The 26270-nt window shown below is 39.5% G+C and overlaps 1 protein-coding gene across 6 annotated transcripts in view; it reads left to right on the top strand.

The window, feature by feature from the left end:
- The window catches only part of ANAPC1 (anaphase promoting complex subunit 1), a 117461-nt gene that overhangs the window by 5601 nt on the left and 85590 nt on the right, over nucleotides 1–26270 (top strand). For 4 of the 6 annotated variants that reach the window (XM_037994280.2, XM_008008372.3, XM_037994281.2 and 1 more), the window contains exons 4-13: nucleotides 4454–4505; nucleotides 4708–4808; nucleotides 5400–5482; nucleotides 10703–10776; nucleotides 14594–14739; nucleotides 15641–15861; nucleotides 16976–17185; nucleotides 21795–21890; nucleotides 23308–23398; nucleotides 23519–23584. In XM_037994280.2, coding sequence (XP_037850208.1) covers nucleotides 4454–4505; nucleotides 4708–4808; nucleotides 5400–5482; nucleotides 10703–10776; nucleotides 14594–14739; nucleotides 15641–15861; nucleotides 16976–17185; nucleotides 21795–21890; nucleotides 23308–23398; nucleotides 23519–23584 — 1140 coding nt within the window. Of the gene's footprint in view, nucleotides 1–4453; nucleotides 4506–4707; nucleotides 4809–5399; nucleotides 5483–10702; nucleotides 10777–14593; nucleotides 14740–15640; nucleotides 15862–16975; nucleotides 17186–21794; nucleotides 21891–23307; nucleotides 23399–23518; nucleotides 23585–26270 lie in introns of those variants that run through there. The other 2 variants (XM_037994285.2, XM_073023162.1) reach the window with 2 other exon arrangements.

A 26270-nucleotide genomic window follows, 5' to 3' on the forward strand; every position in this document is an offset into this window, starting at 1 on the left:
TGTGGATTACTTGGTAAATGTGAAGGAACAAATGTACCTCTACTTTGGAGTTATTTGTCACTCTCCACCTCAATCAAGTGATTGAGTTTAGCATAGTTAATAGTGACATGAAGGGATATTATGTTCTTCTAGCTGTAATGTGGAATGAAGTACATGATGTCATCTACTAAGTTTTCTTCCCCAAAATATGAATATTTAGACCTAACTTCCTGTTTAAGGAAATATAGGCACTAGAGGATTATATTTTAAAATATCATGAGATAAGGAAATAGATGAGATAGGAATGGCTAAAGCTTTAGTATTATTTATTTATTTATTTTTTGAGATGCAGTCTTGCTCTGTTGCCCAGGCTGGAGTGCAGTGGCGCGATCTCGGCTCACTGCAAGCTCCGCCTCCCGGGTTCACGCCATTCTCCTGCCTCACCCTCCCAAGTAGCTTGGACTACAGGTGCCCGCCATCACGCCCGGCTAATTTTGTTTTTGTATTTTTAGTAGAGCTGGGGTTTTACTGTGTTAGCCATGGTGGTCTCGATCTCCTGACCTCGTGATGTACCCACCTTGGCCTCCCAAAGTGCTGGGATTACAGGCGTGAACCACCATGCCCTGCCAAGCTTGATAATTATTAAAACTGGCTGATGGGGATTCATTATCCTATTCTGTTTACTTTGTATTTATTTGAAATTTTTCACTATAAAAAGCTTATAGTCTACATTTTGATTTCTTTTAAAAAGTCATGGAGAAAGAGAAAAAGGTGGGGACTGTTCTACATTGAAAGAGACTAAAGAGACATCACCAAATGCAGTATTTTTTGAACCTTGTTAAATGAACTTTGATTGAGTCCTGGTTTTAGAAAACTAGCTAAAAAGATATTTTTGGGGAAAATTTGGGAAGGTTGAAAATTACTGGCCAGTAGCTGATGTTAGAGAAGTGTTATTTTTTTCTTAGGGATGATGGTTTTATGGTTTTATAGGAGAACATCTTTATTTTTAGAAAAGGCATGGTGAAGTATTTAGGGGTGAAATGTCATGATGTGTGTGCAATTTGTTTTTAGACAGTCAGCATTCCTGTTCCAAAAATCCCATATGTACACAAATGCACACACATAAACAAATATGGCAAAATTTTCATGACTGTTGGATTTAGGTGAAATATGTTTGCTGCATTATTTCAACTTTTCTTACTCAAATTTTTATAACAAAAAGTTGGAGGAAAAACTAATGCATTTATAGTAGTTGAATTAGGATTGACAAGAGGTTTTGGAGGCTTTAACTAATGTTAAGTTTCAGTTTTGTAAATACTGAAATCTTTGTATCTGGACACTGCTTCCTTCCACTCCTCCCACCTGCCATTAACTATTTCCTGATGAGCATTGTATTCTAACTGTTTATTGGAAAGGATAAACTGAATCATTATTCCAACATTTGAGGGCGTATGTAAAAGCATTTGTCTCCTGGAGTGTTGAAGCCAGTGATCTTTTTGATAGTAATTTTTTCCCCATATAATTCATATAGTTAGTATAGATGTGAAAAGTGCATTTGATGATATCCAAGTAGTTCTTTGCTTCTATATTTTCATGTTAATTTCTCCAAGAACAGTTGCCTATTTACTAGATTCTATGGAAGTACAGTTAGATGTATTATCTCCTTTATCTTAAGATCACTTGTAAGTGTAATTGTAAGATTTGGAATTTCAGTCTTTTTATCTGGAAAATATATTGTTATTTAATCTTCTTGCTAATATGGAGAAAGATAATTTTCTATTTTGTTTGTGAAATAATACCAGGTATATGTGACTCAGATTTTATCTATTCATTGTTTTACTTATCCTGCAAGTATTTTTTTTTTTGGTTGTTCTTTTTATTTTTTCATTTATTCTTTTTACTTTTTAATAGAGATAGGAGTCTCACTATGTTGTCCAGGCTGGTCTTGAACCCCTGGGCTCTAGCGATCCTCCTGCCTTGGCCTCCTAAAGTGCTGGAATTACAGGCGTGAGCCACTGTGCCTGACCTTCTGCAAGTATTTAGTCTCACTCTGTTTCAGATTATGCTGGGGCTACAAAGGTGAATGTAGTTTCTGCCATTGAAGGACTCATAGCCTAGAAAGGAGAACAGACAGATCAACCGAAATGCTGTATTCTGAATGCTCTATAATAACTGCATGTCCACAGAGTGATGAGAGCCCAAAGGACTGCACGCCAAAGGGAGGGTTTTTCAAAGAAGATGCTATTTGTATTATAAAATGGTGGCAGAAGGGCATTCTAGGCAGAGGAAATCGCAGCAAAAAGAATTATGGAAAAAGATGACTTTTTAAACTTCAGAATGGCTGTACACAAAGTGTGGGTGTGGAGAGATGCAAGTGGATGCTGGCAGTATACAGACCAAAGGGTCTTGTATATAAACCAAGGAATTTGGATTTTAAACTGTATGCTGAAGGGAGCCTGCTAAGGATTTTAAAATGGAAGTGATCAATTTTGTGTTTTGAGAAGAGATTGCTTTGTTAGCAATATATATATAGGATTGACTGGAGAGTAGGGAGACTGCTGTCAGGGGCATTATTTTGTGATCGTTCAGGTAAAAGATTGGTGCCTTGGCAAAGTAGAGGTGATAAAGCAGAGGGAGATGTGGAAGGGGTTAGTGATCTCTTAGATATCAGGGATAAAAGAGATGTTAAAATACTTACTTTTAGAGGCTGAGAGGATGGGATTTCATGAAAGGAAGTTGAGACTGTAATAGGTGCATTGTAGATTTTGGACATTTCAGGTTGGAGCACAGCTCTCATGCATGGTTTTCTTCATGAATTTTCATTTCTTAACCATTAAAATCTCCCACGACTCAACAATAAAACAAACTACCCAATTAAAAAATTGGGCAGAAGGACTTAAATGGACATTTTTCTAAAGAAGGTGCACACATGGTCAATAAGCACATGAAAAGATGCTGAACTTCACTAATCATTAGGCAAATGCAAATTACAGCCACAGTGAGATACCACTTTACTAGGTTGGCTATTATTAAAGAAACATAACAAATATTGGTGAGGATGTCCAGAAGTTGGAACTTCTTTGCATTGCCGATGGGAATGTAACAAAGCTGCTGTGGAAAAATTTGGCGATTTCTCAAAAAGTTATACATGTAGCCAGACGTGGTGCATGCCTGTACTCCCAGCTGTTCAGGAGACTGAGGCAGGAGGGTCACGTGAACCCAGGAGTTCTAGGCTGCTGTGAGCTAGAATCATGCCTTGCACTGCAGTTTGGGTGACAGGGTGAGACCCTGTCTCTTAAAAAAAACTTATACATAGAATTACCATTATGATCCAGCAGTTCCACTTCTAGATATATGCACAATTGAATTGAGAACAGGGACTCACAGATACTTGTACACCAGTGTTTACAGCAGCATTATTTATGATAGCCAAAAGGTAGAAACAACCCATGTCCATTGACAGAGGAATGTATAAATAAATGTGGTATATGCTAACAGTGGAATATTGTTTAGCTTTAAAAAGGGATAAAATTCTGATACATGCCATAACATGGATGAACCTTGAAAACATTATGTTAAGTGAAATAAAACAGATACAAAAGGACAAATGTTGTACAGTTTCTCTTACTTGAGATACCTAGCACAGGTCCTTTCATAGGGAAGGTAGAATAGAGGTTACCAGAGCTCAGGGCTTTGGGAAATGGGGAGTTATTGTTCAGTGGGCCTGGAGTTTGTGTTTGAGATGAGGAAAAAGTTCTGGAAATGTACAGTATTTTACAGGCTCACAAGTTGTACTAAACTCGTCAATTTAATGTTGTTAATGCCACTGAATTGTCTACTTAAAAATTGTTAAAATGCTAATTTTCATATTGTGTATATTTGACCACAGTTAAAAAAAAAAAACCAAAGTGCTATTAAATAATTTAATAAGTGATTGTCAAGTATGTCAGTTAAAGTTTAATAGCTTTTCCTAGTTTATATTTTGTAAGATGGGCTTTTAAGAAAGGGAGGAGTTAGTTTTTCTAAATACTTTTTCCAAAGTCAGTCTAGAGAGAGTCTAAGAGCAATTGTTTAATCTAGAGATTATAAAGTTTGAATAATCTTTAGTTTTGTATAGGACATAGGGTTTAGTATGGTTTGAGCCACTATTTGAATTTTTGCTGGAAGGTTTCTCTCTGGCGGGTTTTTTGATTTTTCTCTTTTTGTAAAATTTATTTTTTGAATTTGAAATTTTAATTCTTAGGGATCTTTTCATAAAATTTAATTGTAAACATATTTTGTCTTTCCTTATTATATTTATCATTTATTACTGTAATTTATTTTTTCTTCTTCTTTTTGTTCCCATGATTGTACAAGTTGAGCTGAGGAGGCAAAGTTACTGCGTAGATGCTATTATTATTATTCGGATGCCATTAGTTAATAGATGATTATTTAGATATAATTTTCTTAGGTAAGCATTTTGTTTTGATTTTAGGCATTGTGGTGTGACTTCATTATATCACAGGATAAGTCTGAAAAGGCCTACAGTAAGTTTCTTTTTGAAATTTTATTTTTCTTATGATGATTCCAAATGTTTATCTCATTGTATTTTTCATTCAAATGAAGGAGCCACTAGTAATAGTGGTTTACCATAAGCATCTTTATATTGTGCATTAAATAATTTGTGCTGTAAGGATTGAACTCCTTTGGGGGAAAAAACATAAGTCTTGTTGTACCCTTTCTTTTCAGGTAGCAATGAAGTAGAAAAATGCATATGTATATTGCAAAGCTCATGTATTAACATGCATAGCATAGAAGGAAAGGATTACATAGCTTCCTTACCATTTCAGGTAAACAAGTGTTTCAAATTTTGGGGGGGTTTTGTTGGAGAACATTTTTGAATTAATTGGTTTTAGAGGGATGTCTTATGTTTCATGTTTCGTAGTAGTCAAAAATGTTATTTTTACTCAAAATAACTAAATTTTGGCAGCTTTAGTGGCTTACCATTTTTCTGTACTTCACAAAAAAATAAGTTATTTAATGAAGTGAATTAGGAAGCCTTCTGTGGTATGTGTTTGTCGGTTTAAATGATATGTAAGAACTTTTGGTTATATTAAATAAGGCATATGAATAATATTAGTCTTTTTTTGTTACTTGTCGTCTTTTTAATGCCTAGTGCTATTGTTAACACATTGTCATTTTGTTACTGATACTGGCCAGTGGCAGGAATTTCACGTTGAGCAACTCTTTATTAGATTTGATTTTATCTTAGGGTTGCTTGTTTGAATTACTTTTTAAGAAAATGCTGTATTTAATGATTATGTTACTTTGTAAAGCTATAGTGAATTGGAAAATAAAACATTCTGTAATGTTTCTTTAAAATATTTTATAAAGGGGTAGGTTCTCTTACTTCTGTCTTTTCCCACCCTTTTACCTGAAAGGTTGCCAATGTTTGGCCCACTAAATATGGATTGTTGTTTGAGCGAAGCACTTCTTCACATGAAGTACCTCCAGGTTCACCCAGGTATTCATTTTATTCACTTCAGAATATTACTGCTTGGGATTTGTGTGTGTGTGTTGGTTCTGAGGTTTATCTAAAAGTTTGAGATGATGATAATTTTCGTGCTAACAGTGTAGATATATGCCATTTTCTCTCATCTCAGTACAAGTTGAGTATCCCTGATCCAAAAATCTGAAATTCTCCAAAATCTGCACCTTGTTGAGCTCCAGCATGACACTCAAAGGAAATGCTTATTGGAGCATTTCAGGTTTTGGATTCTCAAATTAGGGTTGCTCTCATCAAAAAGATAATACATCATGATCAAGTGGGTTTCGTCTCAGGGATGTAGGGATACACAAGTCAATAAATGTGACACTTCACATAAACAGAATTAAAAACCATGTGATCATCTCAATAGATGCAGAAAAAAGCATTGGATAAAGTTCAGCATCCCTTGATGATAAAAACAAACTAGGCATAGAAGGGATTTACTACAAATTAATAAAAGTCATATACAACAAACCCACAGCCAACATCATACTGAATGGGGAAAAGTTGAAAGCATTCCCCCTGAGAACTGGAAGAAGAGAAAGATGCCTACTTTCACCACTTCTGTTCAGCATAGTACTGGAAGTTCTGGCCAGAGCAATCAGGCAAGAGGAAGAAATAAAGGACATCTAGATTTGAAAAGAGAAAGTCATACTATCACTATTTGCTGGTGATATGATTATATACCTAGAAAACCCTACAGACTCCTCCAAAAGACTCCTAGATTTGATAAATAAATTCAGTAAAGTCTCAGATTACAAAATCAATGTACACAAATCAGTAGCACTGCTATACACCAACAGTGACAAAGCTGAAAATCAAGTGAAGAACGCAAGTCTTCCTTTTTTTTTTTTTTTGAGACGGAGTTTTGCTGTTGTTGCCAAGTCTGGAGTATAATGGCGTGATCTTGGCTCACCACAACCTCCGCCTCCCAGGTTCAAGCAATTCTGCTGCTTCAGCCTCCTGAGTAACTGGGATTACAGGCATGAACCACCACGCCTGGCTAATTTTTTGTATTTTTAGTAGAGACGGGGTTTCTCCATGTTAGTCATGCTGGTCTTGAACTCCCAACCTCAGGTGATCCGCCCGCCTTGGCCTCCCAAAGTGCTGGGATTATAGGCATGAGCCACTGCGCCTGGCCAAAAATTCAGTCCCTTTCACAAGAACTGCAAAAAACCAAAACCAAAAAACCTGTAAATATACTTAACCAAGGAGTTGAATGATCTCTATAAGGAGAACTACAACACACTGCTGAAAGAAATCATAGATGACACAAACACACGGTAACACATCCCATGATCATGGATTTGAAGAATAATATTGTGAAAATGACCATACTGCCAAAAGCAATCTATAGATTTCACCGTAATTCTCATCAAAATAAGATCATTTTTCATAGAATTAGAAAAAACAATTCTAAAATTCATATGGAACCAAAAGAGCCCAAATAGCCAAAACAGTCCTAAGCAAAAAGAACAAATATGTAGCCATCACATATACTACAAGTCTATAATTTCCAAAACAGCATGGTACTGGTATAAAAGTAGGCACATAGACCAGTGGAACAGAATGGAGAACCCAGAAATAAAGCCAAATACTTGTAATCAACTGATCTTCGACAAACAAGCCTACAAAAACATAAATTGGGGGAAGGACATCATCTTGTTTAGTAAATGATGCTAGGAAAACTGACACCTTTTTTAGAAGAATGAAACTGGATTTTTTATCTCTCACCTTATACAAAAGTCAGGTCAAGAGGGATCAAAGACTTTAACAGCCCTGAAACCATAATTCTAGAAGATGGCCGGGCGCGGTGGCTCAAGCCTGTAATTCCAGCACTTTGGGAGGCCGAGACGGGCAGATCACGAGGTCAGGAGATCGAGACCATCCTGGCTAACATGGTGAAACCCCGTCTCTACTAAAAAATACAAAAAACTAGCCGGGCGAGGTGGCGGGCGCCTGTAGTCCCAGCTACTCCGGAGGCTGAGGCAGGAGAATGGCGTGAACCCGGGAGGCGGAGCTTGCAGTGAGCCGAGATCCGGCCACTGCACTCCAGCCTGGGCCACAGAGTGAGACTCCATCTCAAAAAAAAAAAAAAAAAAAAATTCTAGAAGATAACCTTGGAAAAACTCTTCTGGACATTGGCCTAGGCAAGGAATTTATGACTAAAACACCAGAAGCAAATGCAACAAAAACAATAAATAAATGGGACCTGATTAAAATAAAAAGCTTCTGCACAGCAAAAGAAATGTCAGAATAGACAGATAACTCACACAGTGGGAGAAAATATTTGCAAACTCTGCATCCAACAAAGCACTAGTATCCAGAATATATAAGGAACTCAGATCAGCAAGAAAAAAACTCAAAAAGTGGGTAAAGGACGTGAGTAGACAGTTCTCAAAAGAAGATACACAAATGACCAGCAAACATGAAACTGCTCAGCATTAGTAATCATTAGAGAAATGCAAATTAAAACCATAGTGAGATATCACCTTACTCTTTCAGGAATGGCCATTATTAAAGAGTCAGAAAAACAATAGATGTTGGCATGGATGTGGTGGAAGGGGAGTGCTTATACATGGCTGGTGGGAATGTAATCAATATGAGATCTGTGGAAAACAGTATGGAGATTCCTTAATGAACTAAAAGTAGATCTACCATTCAATCTAGCAGTCCCGAATCTAGCAGTCCCGTTACTAGGTATCTACCCAAAGGGAAAAAAAAGTCATTATATGAAAAAGACACATGCACATGTATGTTTATTGCAACACAATTCACAATTGCAAAGATAGGGAATCAGCCTAAGTGCCCATCGACCAATGAGTGAATAAAGAAAATGTATATAGTTGGGCGCGGTGGCTCAAGACTGTAATCTCAGCACTTTGGGAGGCTGAGACGGGCGGATCACGAGGTCAGGAAATCGAGACCATCCTGGCTAACACGGTGAAACCGCGTCTCTACTAAAAAATACAAAAAAACTAGCCGGGCGAGGTGGCGGGCGTCTGTAGTCCCAGCTACTCGGGAGGCTGAGGCAGGAGAATGGCGTGAACCCGGGAGGCGGAACTTGCAGTGAGCCGAGATCCTTCCACTGCACTCCAGCCTGGGCGACAGAGCAAGACTCCGTCTAAAAAACAAAACAAAACAAAAAAAAAGAAAATGTATATATACACCATGGAATACTAATCAGCCATAATGAGGAAATGAACTAATGTCTTTTGCAGCAAGTTGGATGGAATTGGAGGCCATGATTCTGAGTGAAGTAACCCAGGAATGGAAAACCAGATAACTGCATGTTCTCACTTAGAAGTGAGAGCTAAGCAAGGAGTATGCAACAGCTGTATGCAGAGTGTTATAATGGACTTTGGAGACTCAGAAGGAGGAGGGTGGGAAGAAGGTGTGGGATAAAAAAACTACATATTGCGTACAACATACACTAGTCAGGTGACGGGTGCACTAAAATATCAGAATCCACCACTATATAATTCTATGTCACCAAAAGCCACTTGTACCCCCAAAAGAATTAGGGTTGCTCAACTGTTAATGTAAGGCAAATAATCCAAAACACTTCTGGTCCCAAGTATTTCAGATAAGGGATACTCAACCTGTATGTACACTCATGAGCTCTACGCACTTGGCACTTAATTAGCCTTTTTTCCAATCCAAGTGGTAAAGTTGAACATGCAAATAAATGGCTTAAAAAAAGATTTGGACAGGTGCGATGGCACACACCTGTAATCCCACCACTTTGGGAGGCTGAGGCGGGTGGATCACCTGAGTTCAGGAGTTCGAGACCAGCCTGCCCAACATGGTGAAACCCTGTCTCTACTAAAAATACAAAAAAATTAGCCAAGCGTGGTGGCGGGCACCTGTAATCCCAGTTACTTGGGAGGCTGAGACAGGAGAATTGCTTGAACCTCGGAGACGGAGGTTGCAGTGAGCCAAGATTGCACCACTGCACTCCAGCTGGGTGATGAACGAAACTCCATCTCAAAAAAAAAAAAAAAAAGTAACAAGATTCAATTCTTAGCTCTGCCATTTTCTCATTGTGCTGGTTTGAGCAGATCATTAGTGCTTTCTTCGCTATAGTTTTCTTATATATTACAGGAATATTATCATGTACCTCTTAGGACTATCATGTACCTCTTAGGACTTATGCAAAGTTAAACTAGCTAAATGTGTATAAGCTTTGACACAGGGCCTAGTAGGTATTAAGTATGCAATAAATGGTAGATGTTTATTAGCAGTGTGTTTATCTTGTCCTGTGAATTGTGAGCACACCGAAGGGCAGCAACATACAGCACCTGTCATGTTGTGGTGCAAGAGGTAGACACTTGCTAAGTCTTAAATAAATTGCTTATAGATTTTAATCTCTTTCTGCTTTGAAAGAAAGCCTCTCTTCACTCTAAAAAATATCATTCCTTAAAAAGTGTAGGCTTTTGGCCAGGTGCAGTGGCTCACACCCGTAATCCTAGCACTTTGGGAGGCCAAGGCAGGTGGGTCACCTGAGGTCAGGAGTTCAAGACCAGCCTGGCCAACATGGTGAAACCCCATCTCTACTAAAAATCCAAAAAGCTAGCTGGGCGTGGTGGTGTGTGCCTGTAATCCCAGCTACTTGGGAGGCTGAGACAAGAGAATCGCTTGAACCTGGGAGGTGGAGGTTGCAGTCAGCCGATATCATGCCCCTGCACTCTAGCCTGGGCAACAGAGTGAGACTCTGTCTCAAAAAAAAAAAAAAAAAAAAAACAGACTTTTAATTTACTTGAAGTAGTTTTTTTCTTCCTTTTTTAAAAAAATGCACTCCTTTATCAGCAGGTGTGGGAGAATAAATTTCTTTCTTAGCTGCCAAAGAAACACTGCCAGTAAGAGAGGAATAAAAAAAAGACTGCTTTATGTACGTTACTCCATTTGTTCTGTACTGTGATGACTGCTGTTTGCAGAAATTCCCTGGGCTATATTGATTTCCCTCTGTTCGTGCATTGATAGAATTATTCTAAGGGGAGAGATTTCTAGGAGTGAAATAGAAGAGAATGTGAAAAATAGTATGTACAAAGTTTAGAAGATTGCCTTTTGAGATAGTAGGTTTCTAGTTGCTTGTGTAATCTGGAGAAGACACTTCTTTGCAAGAGAAGTGCAAAATTTGTGCACAGACATATTCATATTGTATTGGTAATTAATTGATTATTTGTTTATTGCTAGAGAACCTTTACCCACTATGTTCAGCATGCTGCACCCACTAGATGAAATAACTCCACTTGTTTGTAAATCTGGAAGTAAGTGTATTTTTATATTCTTTTAGATAAGCTCTTTTTTTTGACTTTGGTGAGGGAGATTATAAAGACGCTTATATGAAAACTGACTTATAAAAATAATGCAATGTAAACATTTTACAAAAGTAACTTCTATTTTGAATTTCTTGAGTATCATAGTATTAACTGCTCAACAGTTATTTTGAGTAAAAATAAGACATGTAAATCAATGAGGAATACTGATATATTTATTAACCTACCTGTAGATCACTTTGTTCTTTAATAATTAATAAGTAAATAAATGATACTTGGATGAAGTAAAGTTTTTTGTTGTTGTTGTTTTGGTTTTTTTTTTTTTTTTTTTTGAGAGGGGTCTTGCTCTGTGGCCCAGGCTGGAGTGCAATGGTGCGATCTTGGCTCACTTGCAACCTCTGCCTCCCAGGTTCAAGAGATCCTGCCATGTCAGCTTCCCAAGTAGCTGGGACTACAGGTGCGCTTCATCTCACCTAATTTTTTTGTATTGTTTGGTAGAGATGAGGTTTCCCCATGTTGCTCAGGCGGGTCTCAACCACCTAGGCTCAAACGATCCACCTGTTTCGGCATCCCAAAGTGTTGGGATTACAGGTGTGAGCCACTGCGCCTGGCTCAAGTTTTTTTCTGAGGGAAAAAAAAAAAATAGAGCCTTACATGTATGCGGTGTAATTTTTTTTTTTTTTTTTTTTTTTTTTTTTTGAGACGGAGTCTCGCTCTGTTGCCAGCCTGGAGTGCAATGGTGCGATCTTGGCTCACTGCAACCTCTGCCTCCCGGGTTCAAGGGATTCTTGTGCCTCATCCAAGTAGCTGTCTGTAGTCATGTGCCACCATGCTGGCTAATTTTTGTATTTTTAGTAGAGACATGATTTTGCCATGTTGGCCAGTCTGATCTTGAACTCCTGACCTCAAGTGAACCGTCTGCCTCAGCCTCCTACAAATATTTCTACATGCTTATCCCTAAATTTTTAAGTTTGGCCAAATGTAGGACAATGAGGACTTGAAGGCTGAAAAAAAATTATATTCTTTGACATTTTTATTTTAGGACTTTATTCTAAGTACATACTCTGAAATTTCACTAGGGCTTTTTATCTTTTTTTTTTTTTTTTTTTCTCCCCCGAGACGGAATCTTGCTCTGTCACCCAGGCTGGAGTGCAGTGGTGTGATCTCAGCTCATTGTAACCCCTGCCTCCCGGGTTCAAGTGATTATCCTGCCTCAGCCTCCCGAGTAGCTGGGATTACAGGCACATGCCACCGCGCCTGGCTAATGTTTTATATTTTTGGTAGAGACGGGTTTCATCATGTTAGCCAGACTGGTCTCGAACTCCTGACTTCAGGTGATCCACCTGCCTCGGCCTCCCAAAGTGCTGGGATTACAGGCGTGAGCCACTGTGACCAACCAGCTGCTTTTTATCTTCTATACTATATCTGGGCAAACTGCAGGCCATGGGCTAAATCTGGCCTGCAGCATATTTTTGTAAAGCTTGTGAACTAAGAATGGTTTTTTTTGAGATGGAGTTTTGTTCTTGTCGCCCAGGCCAGAATACAATGGCACGATCTTGGCTCACTGCAACCTCCGCCTCCCGGGTTCAAGCGATTCTCTTGCTTCAGCCTCCCAAATAGCTGGAATTACAGGCATGTGCCCCCACACTCAGCTAATTTTGTATTTTTAATAGAGACGTAGTTTCACCATGTTGGTCAGGCTGGTCTTGAACTCCTGACCTCAGGTGATCCACCCGCCTCGGCCTCCCAAAGTGCTGGGATTACATCGTGAGCCACCGCACCCAACATAAGAATGCTTTTTACCTTTTAAAGGGTTGTAGAAAATAACAAAGATTATGTGATAGAGTCAATACGTGGACAGCAAACTAAACTAGGGCCTGGGATTAAATGGCATGCAGCCTTTTTTTTTTTTTTTTTTTTTAAGTACAATTTCCCTTTTACTCTTTCCTCTGGAGAATAGTCTGTCTTCAGTCTTTTTTTTTTCCTTTTTTTTTTTTTGAGATGGAGTCTTGCTTTGTCACCCAGGCTGGAGTGCAATGGCATGATCTCAGCTCACTGCAGCCTCCGCCTCCCAGGTTCAAGCGATTCTCCTGTCTCAGCCTCCCTAGTAGCTGGGATTAGGCACATGCCATCATGCCTGGCTAATTTTTTGTGTTTTAGTAGAGACGGGGTTTCATCATGTTGCCCAGGCTGGTCTCGAACTCCTGAGCTCAGGCAATCCACCCACCTCAGCCCCCGAAAGTGCTAGGATTACAGGCATGAGCCGCCGCGCCTGGCCTTGTCTTCAGTCTTTAAGGACTCAGCTCCTTACATGGACTTTGGTGGGGGTTGTGGGGCAGCACCAGAAGATCTAAATCAGGGTGGGCGTTGTTTGGTCCTTGTGGGCTTTACGAGATGGATTCTTGACTACTTTTCTGTGAATTGCACATCTCACACAGTAATTTAGCTTCACATACAGCTTGGGGCACATAGGCATTGAAGACACTTGCTTCAGAAATGTCCCTGACTACTGCAGCCTCCACTACGTTTCGAATGATGAATTTCTTTTTTTTTTTTTTTTTTTTTTTGCGACAGAGTGTTGCTCTGTTGCCCAGGCTGGAGTGCAGTGGGCGATCTCAGCTCACTGCAAGCTTCACCTACCGGGTTCACGCCGTTCTCCTGCCTCAGCCTCCTGCGTAGCTGGAACTACAGGCACCTGCCACCACGCCCCACTAATTTATTTTTAGTGGAGACGGGGTTTCACTGTGTTAGCCAGGATGGTCTTGATCTCCTGACCTCGTGATCCGCCTGCCTCGGCCTCCCAAAGTGCTGGGATTGCAGGCGTGAGCCACCGTGCCCAGCCTCGAATGATGGATTTCTTAATGACCTTGTCCTTGGGCATGCGTCGGGTATAGTTTGTGCAATGAATAGACTGCACGTGGCTGAGCCCCTTTTTGGCACAATTATTGTTCCTTCTTTTCTTTGTCATCTTGGAGGCATGGACTGGAGAGAGGAGTGCAGCCATTATTGATCATATTTTTGAATAGCATTTAGTTAACTGGAAGTTGCTTATTTGTAATGTCAAGTAGGATACCAAACTTTAACACAGTGTGATTATAATTTTGTAAAAATGTATAAAGTGTGTATATATGTATGAAGAAAACAAAAAATTCTCTGATGTATTAATAGTAGATATTTTGATATGGTGGCATGATTTTTATTTATAAAGTATTTCTTATGATTATAAAATCATATTTTTAAATTTTTCAATATTTTAACTGAGTGGGAAACATTTCCTGTTAAATAAGGATATGGAGACCAGTCCATGGTACTTTAGATTAAAAGCTGAACTCACTGGGAAAAACCTTGTTTTACATGTGTAACTAGTAAAGCAGAAACAACAGTGTACTGTTCAGCACTGTCTGAATAGTAATTATAGAGTACAGCTTTCATACAGAAGAACAGAACCAATAAGGAAGTCAAACTTGACAGAATAGTTGAATGCAATTTATAAATAAGTAAGTTGTTGAAGAAGTCATCGACCTTTTACTTGTGGCTGATTCATTTAATGGTGAGAGTCAGCACAAGTCTTAACATTTAACAGCGTGTATGTAAAGCTGAAACTTGTAATGCTCTCATCTTTAATGTATTTTAAGGAAGTTGATGCCTAAAGTAAATTTATTAAAAATTCAGAGTTAATTATTTAAGATATTAATAGATTTTGTGCTCTCTTTGGCTTGGTTGTTAACAATTTTAAGAGCTCTGTTCATCAATATCAGTCTTGTAAAGCCCACTGTTTTATACCTGATTTTTCTATTTTATTTTTAAGGTATTTTTGGTTCATCACGGGTGCAATATGTTGTAGATCATGCAATGAAAATTGTTTTCCTCAATACTGACCCCTCTATTGTAATGACTTACGATGCCGTTCAAAATGTGCATTCTGTGTGGACTCTCCGGAGAGTCAAATCAGAGGTAAGGAGAAAGGCAAGTCACTTCTCCTTAATAGGAAGGGGTAGGCCGGGTGTATTGGCTCACACCTGTAGTGCCAGCACTTTGGGAGGCCAAGGTGAGCTGATCACTTGAGGTCAGGAGTTCAAGACCAGCCTGGCCAACATGGTGAAACCCCATCTCTACCAAAAATATAAAAAATTAGCCAGGTGTGGTGGCTCCTGTAATCCCATCTACTCGGGAGGCTGAGGCAGGAGAATCACTTGAACCTGGGAGGTGGAGGTTGCAGTGAGCCAAGATCGTGCCACTGCACTCCAGCCTGGGTGACAGAACGAGACTCCATATCAAAAAAAAAAAAAAAAAAAAAAAATATATATATATATATATGAAAGAATAGTTAATACTTCATACCCTCACTTTTTTTTTTTTTTTTTTGAAAAATCACTTGTGAATAGTTGTTTTATTATCATCATCATCATCATCACATCATCATCTTTAGAGATGGGGTCTCACTCTGTCACCCAGGCTGAAGTATAATGGCACAATTGTAGTTCACTGCAGCCTTGAACTCCTGGGCTCAAGTGATCCTCCTGCCTCAGCTTTCTGAGTAGCTAGGACTACAAGTGTGTACCACCACTCCCAGCTAATTTTTAATTTTTTGTAGAAATGGCATCTTGCTATGTTGCCCAGGCTGGTCTTGAACTCCTTGGCTCAAGCTATCCTCTTGCCTCACCCTCCCAAAGTGCTGGAATTATAGATGTAAGCCACTGCACCTGGCCTCATTTGAGAAACAGATTGAGCTGCTTAGGAAAGAAGAAATACTGTATCTTTAGTAACTGACTTCAGCTTGCATCCTTACAAGGAAATTGCTATTTTATTCTAATTATTGTCTTTTTTCTCCTTTTTCTCTTTATTTTGACTTAAGGAAGAGAATGTTGTTTTAAAGTTCTCTGAACAGGGGGGAACCCCACAGAATGTGGCCACTAGCAGCTCCCTCACAGCACATCTCAGAAGCCTCTCCAAAGGAGATTCCCCTGTGACTTCACCTTTCCAGAATTACTCCTCCATTCACAGTCAAAGTCGCTCAACCTCATCACCCAGTCTACATTCTCGCTCACCTTCTATTTCCAACATGGCAGCTCTAAGGTAGAAGGGTTTCCTGGTTTTTCTTTGTAAGCTTTCTCTTTTGTTTTGAAGGATTTAGAATTTCTGTTGACAGCTTTTTTTAGGGGAAATATATTTAGGGGAGATATTTTTTAGGGGAAATAGCCATTATCCCAATTGAACCACTTTTTTTTTTTTTTTCTTTCGAGGTGGAGTCTCGCTCTGTCACCCAGGCTGGAGTGCAGTGGCGCGATCTCGGCTCGCTGCAAGCCCCGCCTCCCGGCTTCACGCCGTTCTCCTGCCTCAGCCTCCAGCTGGGACTACAGGCGCCAGCCACCATGCCTGGCCTATTTGTTTTTTGTATTTTTAGTGGAGACGGAGTTTCAGTGTGTTAGCCAGGATGGTCTCGATCTCCTGAGTTTGTGATCCGCCCGCCTCGGCTTCCCGAAGTGCTGAGATTACAGGCGTGAGCCACCGCACCCGGCCCTGAGCCACTTTTACTAAGATAGCTAAGTTTACCATGCCACATTCTTTCAAATGTGTCTTTCCTGAGTCGTATTTGAAGCTGCCACATTCTTTCCTGAGTCATATTTTGAAGCTGCCTATGCTCGTCCTAAGATTAGTTGCCTCGTTTCTACCACTATGTGGGCAACAGTTTGATGAATATTAATTCCCAAAATATTGTGGCACTATTTTACTTTTGCCTTAATTTATGTTCGTTTTTCTTTTTTCTTTTTCTTTGTTATTTGGTACCTAAATGTATCTATCCTCTATATAGATATATATTTAAATCACCGGCTATCTATGTCTGGTGCTACAGGGACATTGTTTTGTTGATATATATATGTCTGACTATACAGGGACATAGTTTAGAGCTTTTTGAATAATCAGTTCATTTTCTGAAAAAGAAGATGATCTAAGTTTTAGTTTTAAAAGATGAGTTCTAATAAGAATTCTAAATCTTTGGAATATAGTAAAGCACATTGACATAAACCATTTAAATAGCTACTCCTTTTTGAAAAATTTTAATTTCTGACCTGGATTATGCCATGAATGCTCTTCTGTCTGTGGAATTTTGGGAAGTGTCATTGGAGTGTGTATCATATAAGCCTGCCCTGCTAACTGTGATGTACTCTCTCCTCTGTTTATTTTGCAGTCGTGCTCATTCTCCTGCCTTAGGAGTGCACTCTTTTTCAGGGGTGCAAAGGTTCAACATTTCAAGCCATAATCAGTCTCCAAAGAGACACAGTATTTCTCATTCTCCAAACAGTAATTCTAATGGCTCCTTTCTTGCACCAGAAACTGAGCCAATTGTTCCTGAACTGTGTATTGACCATTTGTGGACAGAAACGATGACTAATATAAGGTTTGTTGTATATATTATTGTATTCAAAGAAAAATCTTGCTATAAGTCTTGGGAAATATATGGCATTTTGTTTAAAGTTTCCTTTTAATATGATCAGTTGTTTTTTTTTTTTTTTTTTTTTTTTTGAGACGGAGTCTTGCTCTGTCGCCCAGGCTGGAGTCCAGTGGGGCGATCTAGGCTCACTGCAAGCTCCACCTCTTAGGTTCAAGCCATTCTCCTGCTTAAGCCTCCGGAGTAGCTGGGACTACAGGTGCCGCCACCATACCCGGCTAATTTTTTTTTTATTTTTTTATTTTTAGTAGAGATGGAGTTTCACCATGTTAGCCAGGATGGTCTTGATCTCCTGACCTGGTGATCCACCCGCCTCGGCCTTCCAAAGTGCTGGGATTACAGGCGTGAGCCACTGCGCCCCGGCCATGATCAGTTATTAATATATGTAAAAATAAATAGAAATATGTATTAAGGCCACCTCAGTTTCAACAGAGGATATTAATGATATTAAAGTGATCATAGGCTGGACGCAGTGGCTCATGCCTGTAATCCTAGCACTTTGGGAGGCTGAAGCAGGTGGATCACTTGAGCCTAGGAGTTCGAGGCCAGCCTGGCCAACATTGTGAAACCCTGTCTCTACTAAAAATACAAAAATTAGCTGGATGTAGTGGTGCACACTCGTAATCCCAGCTACTCAGGTGGCTGAGACAGAATTGCTTGAACCAAGGAGGTGGAGGTTGCAGTGAGCTGAGATCGTGCCACTGCACTCCAGCCTGGGTGACAGAGTGACACTCTATCTCAAAAAAAAAAATAGTCATCATAAAAATATTATTTTGTCATCTGATATTTCTTCCTTTATAGTAATAATCTCTCAGATTTCAGGTGTTTTTTGTTCTAGGGAGAAACAATTTCTTTTTTTTTTTTTTTTTTTTTGAGACAGAGTCTGGCTCTGTCGCCCAGGCTGGAGTGTAGTGGCCAGATCTCAGCTCACTGCAAGCTCCACCTCCCGGGTTTACGCCATTCTCCTGCCTCAGCCTCCCGAGTAGCTGGGACTACAGGTGCCCACCACCTCGCCTGGCTAGTTTTTTGTATTTTTTAGTAGAGACGGGGTTTCACTGGGTTAGCCAGGATGGTCTCGATCTCCTGACCTTGTGATCTGCCCGTCTCGGCCTCCCAAAGTGCTGGGATTACAGGCTTGAGCCACCGCACCCGGCCGGGAGAAACAATTTCTATCAATGAGGAAATTTTAGCATGTTTCCTAAGTTTTATGTTCATATTAGTTGAGTTTTTGGGAAACATAGCTTAGATCTCTGTTCTGGGTGACCTTTCTTCTTTTATATTCTCTTTAATAATTTATGTGTTAATTTATATGCCAATCAATGCATATGCTAGTTAACATAACTCACTGTCCCTGTCCTCAAAAGAGGCTGAAGGATGGTGACACCGGAGGGACTACTTTTGCTGGTAGGGCCTTGAAAGATGAATACGTATTTCTAGGCAGGTAAGTTGGGAAAGGCCACAGATGGCAGCTGAGATCAGAACAAAAGTTCTGGTGAATGCGTGGTGTGTTTAGGGAATTGTAAGTACTCCTACTCTGGTTTGTGCAGAGGGAGGGAAAAGGCTAATGAAGAGGAGGCTTCCTAAGCGCAGTGGCCCACACCTATAATCACTCACTTTGGGAGGCTGAGGCGGATGGATCACTTGAGCTCAGGAGTTCAAGACCAACCTGGTCAACGTGGTGAAACCACATGTCTACTACAAATACAAAAATTAGGTGTGATGGTGTGCATCTGTAGTCCCAGCTACTCTGGAGTCTGAGGTGAAAGAATCATTTGAACCCAGGAGTTGGAGGTTGCAGTGAGCCAAGATCATACCACTGCACTCCATCTTGGGCGACAGAGTGAGACAGTCTGGGGGGGAAAAAAAAAGGAGGCTTCAGAGATTACTGATTGTCCATTAGGCCTCTGGTCTATTTGATGACAGCGGTAAGAAGGCACTTTATAAGTGTGTTGGAAGTTTGAGAAAGAGCAGAACAATAAATGTGGAATTGTCAGCTCATAAGTGGTGATTGAGGTAAGAGAATTGGACTAGAATTGAAGAATTATTGTATTCAATAATTGTGTGTACATGTAGTATATAGACCTTTTCCCAAGGAGAGGGTTTTAACATTCCTTAGATTCTCAAAGGGATTTTAAATAGTTAAAATCCAGTGGTGTAGAATTCGAAGAGGGCTAGGAACTGAAGTCCTGGAAACTTAAGATTTGGGGAATGGAAAGAGACAAAACTGGCACAGAGAGACAAAGCAAAAGAGGTCAGATGGGAGAAGGAGCAGGAAATACAGAACACATAAAAGAGAGAGCATTTCAAGAATAAAGAGATGCCACTACTGCCAGGTACTGGTGAAGTGTGGCCCTGAGAGTTGAGCCCAGAGAGGAGGTGCCTGGGTGGCAGTGGGTTCCTTGGTGACCTTGGCCAGAGCATTTTAAGCTGGGAGGATGGCGGGGGAAAGTGGGGTAGAAAAAGTAAATGGGGACGGAGAAAATGAACATAGGCATACAGACTATTTTAAGGAGTTTGCCTTTGAGTGGGATTGAAGATACAAAATTAGAGGGAGTCTCGGTCAAGGAGAGTTTTGTTTTTGCTGAACTATAATAGAATTAGTTTTCATGACATCTTGCCCCAGTATTTTCTTTTTCTCTTGTTTTGAGACAAGGTCTCACTCTGTCGCTTAGGCTGGAGTGCAGTGACTCAATCACAGCTCACTGCAGCCTTGGCCTTCTGGGCTCAGGTGATTCCCCCACCTCAGCCTCCCAGGTAGCTGGGACTATAGGCACACACCACCATGCCAAACTACTTTTTGTAATTTTTGTAGAGAAGGGATTTTGCCGTGATGCCCAGGCTGGTCTCAAACTCCTGGGCTCAAGCAATCTGCTTGCCTCCGCCTCCCAAATTAATGGGATTACAGGTGTGAGCCACTGTGCCCCCGACCCCCAATATTTTCTTACTTAACCACAATACAAGTTTTATATCCAGTCAAATTGACAAGGTCTTTTATATACTCTAATGTTGAGTCCATTTTATATTTTAAGACTTTTAATGTGAACTAGTAGGCAAATGGACTATACTCAAGGGAAAGCACTGAAAATGCAGATGAGAGGAAATGATTGATGGAACAAGTAACCAGAAAGGTGCACAAGTGGTGAGATTAGCCTTGGGATAAAGAAGTGAAGGTTGATCAGATACGTAAGGCGGGAGGTTGAGCTCAGCTCAGAGCCTCGTTTTATCTGAAATATAAGGCAAATGCACACTCTTAGAGAGAGTGGAATCGGGGATAGGTAGTCTGAAGAAAGTAAAGATGTGGATACAACGTTGAAGTAGTCTCTGGATTGTTTCTCATATATAAAATAAAAGTATCCTACAATTAAAAATCATTTTTCTTTAAACTTATTTGTAAGTTGAATATATTATAGATTCTTATTTTTTAGATTTATGGGTCTTCTGTAGCACTTTATTTGTTTATTTTTTGAGACGGAGTTTCACTCTTGTTGCCGAGGCTGGAGCGCAATGGCACGATCTTCTCAGCTCAACACAACCCTCCCAGGTTCAAGTGATTCTTCTGCCTCAGCCTCCCGAGTAGCTGGGATTACAAGCATGTGCCACCACACCTGGCTAATTTTGTATTTTTAGGAGAGACGGGGTTTCTCCATGTTGGTCAGACTGGTCTCGAACTCCTGACCTCAGGTGATCCACCCACCTTGGCCTCCCAAAGTGCTGGGATTACAGGTGTGAGCCACCACACCTGGCCTTCTGTAGCACTTTAGAAGGAAAGGTTTGGGAATTAGAGATATGATTTCAAAAAGAGATGTGAATGAGGCCTAATCTGAGAAGGAGAGAGGGGTAGACAGGAGAAATAGCATTATGAAAGATCTGACCCTTTGAGGGATAGGAATTCAAGTTTGCATGCATTACTTTACAAGTAGTAGCTTAGTTTGCATTACTTTACAGGTAGCTAGCTTACATAGTATGTAATTTAAAAGTTCATCAGTAATTGTTAAATTTATTGTAGATTTCCCCAACAAAGCTGTCTAATGAGCTCATAATCAAAGAACTGAAAGGATCTTAGAACATGATTAGAACATAATCAAAGAACTGAAAAGATCATGAAGTTTAATTCTTAGAAATGTTTGTGTCTTCAAGATTATTGCTTGACCTAAGTAGTTTTTAGATTTCTTGCAGAATATTTTCAAAGCCTTTTTTTTTTGAGATGGAGTCTTGCTCTGTCGCCCAGGCTGGAATGCAGTGGCGTGATCTCGGCTCACTGTAAGCCCTGCCTCGTGGGTTCACACCATTCTCCTGCCTCAGCCTCCTGAGTAGCTGGGACCACAGGTGCCCGCCACCATGCCTTGCTAATTTATTTTGTATTTTTAGTAGAGACGGGGTTTCACCGTGTTAGCCAGTACAGTCTGGATCTCCTGACCTCGTGATCCCCCTGCCTCGGTCTCCCAAAGTGCTGGGGTTACAGGCGTGAGCCGCCACGCCCGGCCTCAAAGACTTTTAGTAGTTACTGTGGTAGATTCTTGGACCAGTGCTGACAGTTACTTTATTAATGTATCTATAGAGAGAAAAATTCACAAGCCTCAAAAGTGTTTATTACATCTGACCTATGTGGACAAAAGTTCCTGTGCTTTTTAGTGGAGTCCCAGCTCCAGTTACGGTAAGTGTATGTGTTTCCCATTGTTTCTGTGTAAATAACTCAGCACTGCTTTTTCTTCTTTTCTTTCGTTTTTTGTGGCTAAGTAGTTTTATTTAGAAATAATTTACATGTCATTAAATTAACATGTTTTAACTGTACAAATAAATGATTTTTAGTAAATTACAGTGTTACACAACCATTACCACAACCCCAATTTTACAAGATTTATATCACCATACAAAGATTTCCTTGTGCTTGTTTGCAGTCAGTCTTGTTCGCATTTCCAGTGTCAGGCAACTATGCTAGGCTTCGACCTTTATAGGTTAGTTTTTTCTGGACATTTATATATATATAATGTATGTACACACAGTGTATGTAGCTTTTTGTGTTTAGCTTTCACTTAGCGTGATGTTTTTAGGATCCACCATTTAGTAACATGTACCATTATTTCATACCTATTGCTATGTAATAGTCCGTTGTATAGATCTACCATGTTTTGTTTATCTGTTCATCAGTTGATGGACTTTTGGTTTATTTCCACCTCTTGACTACTGAGAATTATGACAGTATGAACAGTTGAGCAAAAGTCTTGAGCAAAAATGTGGACATACGTGATTTTATTTTTCTTGAGTAAATACCTAGGGTTGGGTCGTTGGGTTGAATGGTAAATTCATGTTTAACTTTTTAAGAAATCACCAAACTGTTTTCCAAATAGCCTGTATCATATTATTTTCCCACCAGCAAAATACGAAGGTTAATGTCTCTTTATCCTTGACAGGATTGGATAGCATCACGCTCTTTGATTGTAGCCATTTTCTAGTGGTTGTGGAGTGGTTTTTATTTGCTTTTCTCTAATGCATTCTGATGTTGATCATCTCTTAAAGTTATTAGCCATTCATTTATCTTCTTAGGTAAAATATCTATTCAGATCTTTTGCCCATTTATTTACCTTCATATTTTGAAATATGATAGATCACAGCAAGTTACAAAATAGTAAACAAGTCCTGTACACCTTGCATTCTTTTTCCCTCATAGGTAACGTCGTATATAACTATATAATACATTATCATAACCAGGAAATAGATGATCTACACACTTTATTTCAAATTGCATCAATTTGACTGTGCTCATTTATGTGTATATATGGTTCTATGCAGTTTTTTCACATGTGTAGATGTGAGTAAATACCACCACCATCAAGATACAAAACATCTTTATCTCTCTTACGTTAACTCCTTATATTCACATACACCATTACCCACCGATCCTGGCAACCACTAATTCTCTATGTTGATAATTTGACGTTTGTGAATGTTACATAAATGGGCTGATACAGTATATAAACTTTTGAGACTGTCTTTTTCTGTTCAGCATAATACTTTTAATACCCATACAGGTTGTTGCATGTATCAAGTTTCTTTTTTATTTTGTTATTTAGCTGTGTAAAGTTTCAAGAGAGTAATGATAAAACCCAGCTCATCTTTGGTTCAGTGACCAACATACCAGCAAAGGATGCAGCACCAGTGGAGGTAATGTAGGCACATTTGAAAAGTTGAAAATTATTATGCCTCATCAGATTTTTCAGTCAAAAAATCTGTTAATTTGCTCAGATTGGGAAATAAATTTTTTGTCTTTTTTTTTTTTTTTAGAAAATAGACACCATGCTGGTCTTGGAAGGCAGTGGAAACCTGGTGCTATACACAGGAGTGGTTCGGGTAAGCAAAAAATAACACTCCATGCATTTAGTAGGACTTCAGACTGCCTCTATGAATATTTTTAATGTTACTTTAGATTGATATTTTAAATTTGTTATGTTCCTGCCTGCACAATTTGGCAGAAGATTTTTGTTAATAATTCTCAGTGAAGCTTCCCATTCAGGTGGGTCCTTATTTGGAGGGTTATGGCTCACTGCTCTTAAATGCATTGGCACTCTAAACCTGTCACAGATAGGAAACCTTCAATGAGTATAGGTAGATTTTTTTTTTTTTTTAAGTTAAACTAGTTTTGAAATTGAAGCATGGGTACCTTTGGTAAGTACTAAAGTTCTGGTAAAGTTTCATTATATTAAATGTGGTATATGTTAGCTCTATTTTTTTAACATTTGTGAAATATACACAGAGAATGTACATTTTACAAATTTAAATTATGAAATTTAAATACACACATACAATTTGAATAGTAATGAAGTGAATATTCATATACCCAGTATGCTGGTTGAGAAATAGAATATTGCCAGTATCCTTATTTTTATTATGTTCTTTTCTCATTGCGTCCCATCTTCCCCTGCCCTCGAGATAGAAGAATCCTGATTTTGTGATAAATCAGTTGTTTATATTACTAGTTTTTACAGTTATGTATGTATCACTAAAAGATGAATTATTTAGTTTTCCTTGTTTTTGAATTTTTATATAGAAAAGATACCGTGTATTCTCCTCTGATGTACTTATTTTGCTCAACATTATATTTGTTTTAGATTTGTCTGTTGATGCGTAGTGTTGTTTACTCATTCAGTGTTATGTATATATTTAATAGTGTTCCATTGTACCTCGTTTTGTGCTTTGTTTTATTGTACTTCACAGATACTGCATATTGTTTTTACAGAATGAAGGTTTGTGGCAACTTTGTGTTGAACAAGTCTGTTGGTCCCAGTTTTCCAGCAGCATGTGCTCATTTTGTGTCTCTATTTCATATTTTGATAATTCTTGTAATGTCTCAAACCTTTTTGTTATTAGCTTATCTGTTATGATGATCTGTGATCAATGGTCTTTGATGTTACTATTGGAATTGCTTTGGAGCACCATGAACTGTACCCATATAAGATGAGGAACTTAATTGATAAATGTTTTGTGTGGTCTGCCTGATCATTTGACCCCTTTCCTGTCTCTGTCCCTCTCCTCCTGTCTCCCTATATCCTGAGACAAAACAATATTGCAATTAGACTAATTGGCCGGGCGCGGAGGCTCACGCCTGTAATCCCAGCACTTTGGGAGGCCGAGGTGGGTGGATCACGAGGTCAGGAGATCGAGACCATCCTGGCTAACACGGTGAAACACCGTCTCTATTAAAAAATACAAAAAATTAGCCGGGCGTGGTGACAGGTGCCTGTAGTCCCAGCTACTTGGGAGGCTAAGGCAAGAGAATGACCTGAACCCGGGAGGCGGAGGTTGCAGTGAGCTGAGATCGTGCCACGGCACTCCAGCCTGGGCGACAGAGCCAGACTCTGTCTCAAAAAAAAAAAAAAAAAAAGAAATTAGACTAATTAGTAACCCTGTAATGGCCTCTAAGTTTTCAAATGAAAGGAGGAATCACAAGTTTCTCACTTTAAATCAAAAACTAGAAATGATTAAGCTTAGTGAGGAAGGCATGTTGAAAGCCGAGATAGGTTGAGAGCCAGACTACTTGTGCGCAAGAGCCAACTTATTCATGCAAAGGAAAAGCTCTTGAAGGAAATTAAAAGTGCTATTTCAGTGAACATGGCAACTGATAAAGCGAAGCAGCCTTTTCACCGATACGAAGAAAGTTTTAGTGTCTGGACAGAAGATCAAACAAGCCATAACGTTCCCTTATGCTGAAGTTGAATCCGCAGCAAGACCCTAACTTTCTTCAATTCTGTGATGGCCGAGAAAGGTGAAGAAGATGCAGACGAAAAGTTGTAAGCTAACAGAGATTGATTCTTGAGGTTTAAGGAAAAAAGCCCTCCCCATAACACAAAAGTGCAAGGTGAAGCAGCATGTGCTGATGTAGAAGGTGCTAAGATAATTGACGCAAGTGACTACACTAAACAGATTTTCAGTGTGAATGCAACAGCTTTCTTTTGGAAGAAGATGCCATCTAGGACTTTCATAACCTGAGAGAAGTTAGTCCCTGGCTTCAAAGGACAGTCTTACCCTGTTGTTAGGGGCTGATGCAGCTGGTGACTTTAAGTTGAAGCCAGTGCTCATGTACCATTCCAAAAATCTTAGGGCCCTTAAGAATTAGGCCAAGTCTGCTCTGCCTGGGCTCTATAAATGGAGCAACAAAGACTGGTTGGCAGCATGCCTGTTTATAGCATGGTTTACTGAATATGTTAAGCCCACTGTTGAGACTATTGTTCCGAAAAAAGTTTCCTTTCAAAATATCACCGCTCATTGATAGTGCACCTGGTCATCTGAGATCTCTGAGGGAGATGTACAGGAAATGAATGTTGTTTTCATGCCTGCTGACACATCTGTTCTGCATCCTGTGAAGGAGTAGTTTTGACTTTCAAGTCTTACTATGAAATACATTATTTAACTAGAATAGCCATAGATAGTGATTCCTTCAAGGGATCTGGCAAAGTCCATTGAAAACCTTCTGAGCTGGGTTCAGTGGCTCATGCCTGTAATCCCAGCACTTTGGGAGGCCGAGGCAGGCGGATCACAA

This window comes from Chlorocebus sabaeus, chromosome 14, assembly GCF_047675955.1.
Source record: "Chlorocebus sabaeus isolate Y175 chromosome 14, mChlSab1.0.hap1, whole genome shotgun sequence".
NCBI lineage: Eukaryota > Metazoa > Chordata > Mammalia > Primates > Cercopithecidae > Chlorocebus > Chlorocebus sabaeus.